At 29.8% G+C, this 6,095-nt stretch overlaps 1 protein-coding gene across 1 annotated transcript; it reads left to right on the forward strand.

Moving 5' to 3' along the window:
* Nucleotides 1-1,656: 1,656 nt before the first annotated feature.
* Nucleotides 1,657-5,837, forward strand: LOC111920057 (N6-mAMP deaminase). Its single transcript, XM_023915634.3, has 11 exons — nucleotides 1,657-1,927; nucleotides 2,477-2,547; nucleotides 2,657-2,748; nucleotides 2,837-2,896; nucleotides 3,104-3,301; nucleotides 3,502-3,578; nucleotides 3,846-3,915; nucleotides 4,353-4,466; nucleotides 4,571-4,637; nucleotides 5,174-5,278; nucleotides 5,546-5,837. Exons 1-11 carry the CDS (start codon nucleotides 1,851-1,853, stop codon nucleotides 5,671-5,673), a joined length of 1,059 nt encoding a protein of 352 aa, XP_023771402.1. The 5' UTR covers nucleotides 1,657-1,850; the 3' UTR covers nucleotides 5,674-5,837.
* The last annotated feature ends 258 nt before the right edge of the window (nucleotides 5,838-6,095 follow it).

A 6,095-nucleotide genomic window follows, 5' to 3' on the forward strand; every position in this document is an offset into this window, starting at 1 on the left:
GGATTACCTATATATAACTACCGAGAAATTAAATATTCTCCTACAATTTCTTCCTACCATCCTCGTATCTATGTCAAATGATGACATGTGTCATAGTTAATTTTTCTTAATAATATTTTAATCCACTTGTCACCATTTAACATGGATAGGAAGATAAGTAGGAGAAAATTATAGGAGGATATTTAATTTCGCATAACTACCATATGAAAATTTTAAGACATGAAGTTGGTTTCCTGTTATATGATCAATTTCGAAATCATTTGGGTACAAATTTTCATAACATCTTCTACATTATCTCTTCTTGCAAAGAGTGAGTTTTATGCGATTAAAGGTTTTAGTGTACCATCGAAATGCCTTAATATCAAAGTGTTTCACAACTCTCGTTAATCCAATCAATTCTATACCCCGATTTTCAAACATTTCATTTTGTAAGACACCTCTAAAGTCACCTAGGCTTGAGGGCAGCATAGAAATAGCTAATTGGGAGTTGTTAAGTTATAAGTTGTAAAAGGAAAAAAATCATGATTTTAGTGGTTTATTTAACATAACTAAGGATGTGTTAGGGATTGCTTTTTAAACATAAAAGTCCTTTTTATAAAAGGACTTTTTGTAAAAAATAACTTTTTTTAAAAGATGAAGTTTAAAATGTGTTTGGTTTGCCTTTTATGACTTTTAAGTGATAAAAGCTAAAAGTCACAAAAAGATAGAAATTCTTATCTTTTCTCTAGCCAACTTTTCATTCTTACTAAAAGTTAATTTTAAAAGATTTTTTCAATTAACAAACAACTTTTTACTATTTTTTAATTTTTTGAAAAAGTTAAAAGTCAAAAGTCAAAAAGATGATTAAAAAGAAATCTCAAACATCCTCTAAAACTTTCGTGGTTAAGCGGAGATATTTATGAGATTTTAATGGTCGATTAAATTAAAACTTCTTTGTAAAACCCAAATTTCGGATAATATTTTTCTTAGACTACTAGGTGTGGGCAACATGTTATTACATGTTACCACACCCAAATGTGTCATGTCAGCATCCTACTCATACATGAGTGTTATAACATCCAATGTGGAAATTGACAACATCTAATAACATGTGATAGCACAAATTATTTTCTATTTTTTTTTTATGTTTTTTTTCAATATTTCAAATTTGTTTTATTTATTTATTTATTTATATTTGAAAAGTAAAAATAAAATTTTAATAAAACTTAAATTAAAAACAACATTAAAAAAAATTACAACAAAACACAAAAACATTTAAAAACCTAAAAAGCAAAAAAATAATAAAAAAAATAAAAAAAGATTATACAGATGAACCGGATGAAGACGATTCATATAGTCGAGAGAAATTTATGTTTTTTATATTTAATAATGATATAAATTGTATGTATTTATAATGTAAATAATTTTTTTTAATAAGTGATTGTTTTAAAAAACGGTCGAAATTGTGACCGTTTGAATAATTTACCGGCGTTACCTTCCGTTGTCGTGATAACATATCGTAACATAACATCTAATAACAGCTAGACGGGGCGGTGTTCCACCCGTTATGACGCCGTTATTAGGGTGCCACCTCAGATAATGCGGAACCGCGTTGCCAACACCCCCGGTTGTCTTATAATTTTATTTGAAAGTTATACACATTTAAAAAGAATTCTACGAAGGTTGAAATAAAGTCATCCAACTTTGAAATATCCTGATTGGAAACGGAAAAACATAGTTGGGTGGTTAACTCGTAGAATTCTGAACAGAAAATGTACGGATTGGATTTCGTGCCCTAACTTCTAAATTGGGGGTTTCTTCCTCGCTGTTCAGAATCTCAATACAAGAAACTGAAAAGAAATTTGAAAGTGATGGATTGGTTGGTTTCTATGCCAAAGGTGGAATTACATGCTCACCTTAATGGCTCCATTAGAAATTCAACTCTACTGTATACTCTCTCTCTCTCTCTCTCTCTCTCTCTCTCTCTCTCTCTCGTTTTCCATAGCTGAAGAAGAGAGATTTACTTGATGGAATCCAGATGATGAATTGTTGTAGAACGAATTTATTGCACCCACACACACACACACACAAACGCTAAAAGGGTTTAATTGCCTCAGAAAATAGGAAAAGGGTTATATTACATCTCTGGTATGTGGTTTTAAGCTCGAAACTGTGAACCTTTTAAATTTGTTTCGATGCAGTACAGGGTTAATTTTGTAGTACGTTTCTTTCTTCAAAATTCGTTTGTTGATTTTGAATGCTGAGTTTTGATAAGGAGTTCATATTTTTTCAGCAAGAAAGTGTTCAGTTAATATTTACAAATCTATTCATCACTACAATTACAATCTCGTGGATGACGATTCTGGTTTACAGAATTTGTGTAATTGAATTCTAGTCTGTACATCTGATCATTTGTGTTCTGAATCTTCTGATGAATATAACTTTGCTTCATGTAATTATCGGATGATTTGATGCTTAATTTCCAAATTGTAAACAGAGAACTTGCTAGAGAATTGGGCGAGAAGGGTACCATTGTCTTTTCTGATTTCGAACATGTTATCAAGAAAAGTAAGGCTTCTTTTGCATAATTCACATTTTTCAATATCTTCTGTCTGATATCATCAATCTCATTATCATTCTTGCAACACAAAACTGGATTCATTTTTCCCAAATTTAGATGATCGATCACTACGTGAAGTGTTCAAGCTATTTGATCTGATCCATATTGTTACCACTGACCACAAAACAATTACAAGAATTACTAAAGAAGTATGGTGATTTCTCATTTCTGACTTGATATATTTTCATCTTTTGATCATGCACAATGGTTTTATCTTTTTTTTTTTTTGTTCTATAGGTAGTTGAAGATTTTGCAGCTGAAAATGTGGTTTATTTGGAGTTAAGAACAACTCCAAAGGTGCTTAAATGTTATAACTTTTATATCATCTTATTTCCATTTCATTCTCTTACAACATTTTGTACTTTGAAAAATCTACCTTGCATCCAACATACAAAACAACTTTCACATTGTTATAACTTGGTAGATTATAATTTGAATCAAGGGGGCTTGTTTATTTGGAAATAAGGCTAAAAGTTTTGATCTTGATCTAATTAAAGTATACAGAGGAATGATTCGATAGGTATGAGCAAAAAGTCATACATGGAAGCTGTTGTGGAAGGTCTAAGATCCATAAGCAATCTTGATATTAATCTTTCTTCTGATGATTTTGATAAATGTTCATCAACAAATGAAAAGAAGATATTTGTTAGACTACTTCTTAGCATTGATCGACGTGAATCTACTGAATCTGCAATGGAAACTGTAAGTTTTAAAGTATTCATTTGATTGAAATGCAAAAAATAGCAACTTATTTTCATGGATTTTGTGTAATGCCTTTATTAAGAAAAGAAAGTGAAAGTACAAGGTTGTAATAGGAAGAAATGAAAGTTGGAGGGTGTAATACGCAAATAAATGAAAGTATGTTGCTATTTTGTGGTTTTGAAACTGTAGTTTTTTTTTAGGTTAATCTTGCTTTGGAAATGAGAGACGTTGGTGTTGTTGGCATCGATCTTTCTGGCAATCCAACCATTGGTGAATGGTACAACTCAAACTTCTACACGCACTGCTATTTTCGATAATAAAGATGAGGAGGACATTTACGTCTTTTTGCTTACTACAGAAATAAAAAACAAGTCTTTTTCGGTTTGTCCCACCTTTTTGGTAATTTTTTCCTATTGACATCAGTCTCTGTCTCAGTCAAACACAGTACAACCTGTACTGTTTTGTTCTGTCTTGTTCTGTCCTACATAACAAATGCAGGTATAAAATTATTTATATCTTTAAAAATAATTTTTAAAATTTTCAGGGCGACGTTTTTTCCGGCTTTGAAATTTGCTAGAGAACAAGGTCTTTCGGTTACTCTTCATTGTGGGGAGGTCCTCTTTTACTCAAATTTCTATTTCATCTTATAAAATAAATTAGCAACATACTTTCATTTATTTATTTATTTATTATAATTATAGCATCTTACTTCCCGTTCTTTTTAGAGTTAATCTCATGAAAAAAATAAACTTGAGGTTTAATCCAAAAAAAAAAACAAAACAAAATTCGGTTGAAACCTAATTATCTCATTATACTTTCAATTTCTTTCTTATCAACACATATACTACTTTAAAAAAATCTTTCCAAATCCAATTATCTCATCATACTTTCAATTTTTTTTCCTTATTAGAATGTTGCAATAAGAAGAAATAAAAGTAAAATGCTGTAATAATTAATAAACAAACAAATAAAAAGTACATTCCTATTTCTATCACTTAACTCTTATAATTATAATTCATAACAAGTTTATTTGATGGGATAGTGGTTTTAGGTACCTAATTCGGTTGAAATCCAATCAATGCTCGACTTTCTTCCTGGTAGAATCGGACATGCATGTTGCTTTCAAGATCAAGAATGGAGGAAACTAAAATCATCTAAAATCCCTGTAAATTTATATATATATATATATTCTTAATACGTTAGTTTGCCATTTTAGTAACAAAAAATAAATAAATAAATAAATAAATATTTTGTTTTATGTTTAAATAGGTTGAAATATGTTTGACATCAAATATCCGAACCGAGACTATTTCTTCGATTGATGTTCATCATTTTGGTTCGTTCTTTCTCTCTTAATTTAATAATCGGTGGAATTTGGAAATAAGAACTATGAATTATTTTTAATAATAAAAATCATAATAAGAATTCGTTACAATTTTTTTACCCGGGACAATTATCTTTTTTAGACATTAAATTATTATCTTTTAAACAGATTTAGAAAAAAAAAAAAAAAAAAAAAAAAAAAGATCATTACGTAAATCTATTAAATGACGAAATATTTTGTGCAAACATTAATGGAAATTGATTATAACCATTTAACATTTCCATTTTGAGAAAGTGGGCCCATCAGATGGGACCCACTAAATGAAAATTAAAGATTCAACTGTGTATCACGTGACATTAATGATTTAGTGTCTGTTATGTTTGTTCAATAAAATAGGGTTTGTAGTTATAATTATAAATTTATAATTAATTACTATATATATATATATATATATATATACTCGTTGTTTTTGGTAGTGTTACTTTTGCATCCACCCAAAAAAATAAAATTCCGCATCTACCCTTGTCCCTAACATTCTGATTTTACAGCGGAGCTTTACAAGGCAAACCATCCCATAGTCCTTTGCACGGACGACTCAGGGGTATTTTCGACAAATCTTTCTACCGAATACGCCCTTGTGTCTTCTACTTTCGGTTAGCATGATGTTATTATAAATTTATAATACAAATATTTCTAAGGGTAATTATGTCTTTTTGCACAAAGTAGAGGTCAAGACTCTTGTTCTAAGAAGGGCAATTATATCTTGACCCACTTTTTTGGTAGGACCATAGGACAAAGAGTTGTAGTTTTTTAATACTGTGGTGTCCTGGTTGCAAAAGACGTAAATGCCCTTGTCGTGTAAAGAGATAGTGACTTATGAGTGATGTGTGTTTTTTGGTCATTGTTTTTGGCCATTGAAGGTCTTGGAAGGATGGAATTGTTTGAACTAGCAAGAAAAGCTGTTGATTACATATATGCTGGGAAGGGGGTAAAAATGGAATTAATCAAAGTGTTTGAATCCGTGGGTAGGACGCTAGAGTACAACTAATGCTGCACTGAGTACAAGACAACTATGCATTCGTTTTGGAACACTATGTTTGAAGGCTTGATAATTATTGTTTGTATGTTAATTTTAGTTTATTTGTATTTTGACGTTGAACTTCTCATTGTTTGGAACTCATTGAATTCAATATCAATCCTTTTTCATCTGCATAGACGTTGGATATTTTATATTTTATATTTTGTAATGTTTTCTCATATTTGTTCGTATTTGATGTTATATGTTGATAAATTTATGTTCGTAAAACTCTCATAAGCAATTTACAAAACTAGCTGAAAAAGCAGTTTATTTATTTTAAAAAAAAAAAAAAAAAAAAAAAAAAGCTTATGAACTATTTTAGTGGGTTTACTAAACAATAAATTACTATAGTCTAACTTCTTTTTTTCTATCAAATATTAGCCTAAAGCACA

This window comes from Lactuca sativa, chromosome 4 (genome assembly GCF_002870075.4).
Source record: "Lactuca sativa cultivar Salinas chromosome 4, Lsat_Salinas_v11, whole genome shotgun sequence".
Classification (NCBI taxonomy): domain Eukaryota; kingdom Viridiplantae; phylum Streptophyta; class Magnoliopsida; order Asterales; family Asteraceae; genus Lactuca; species Lactuca sativa.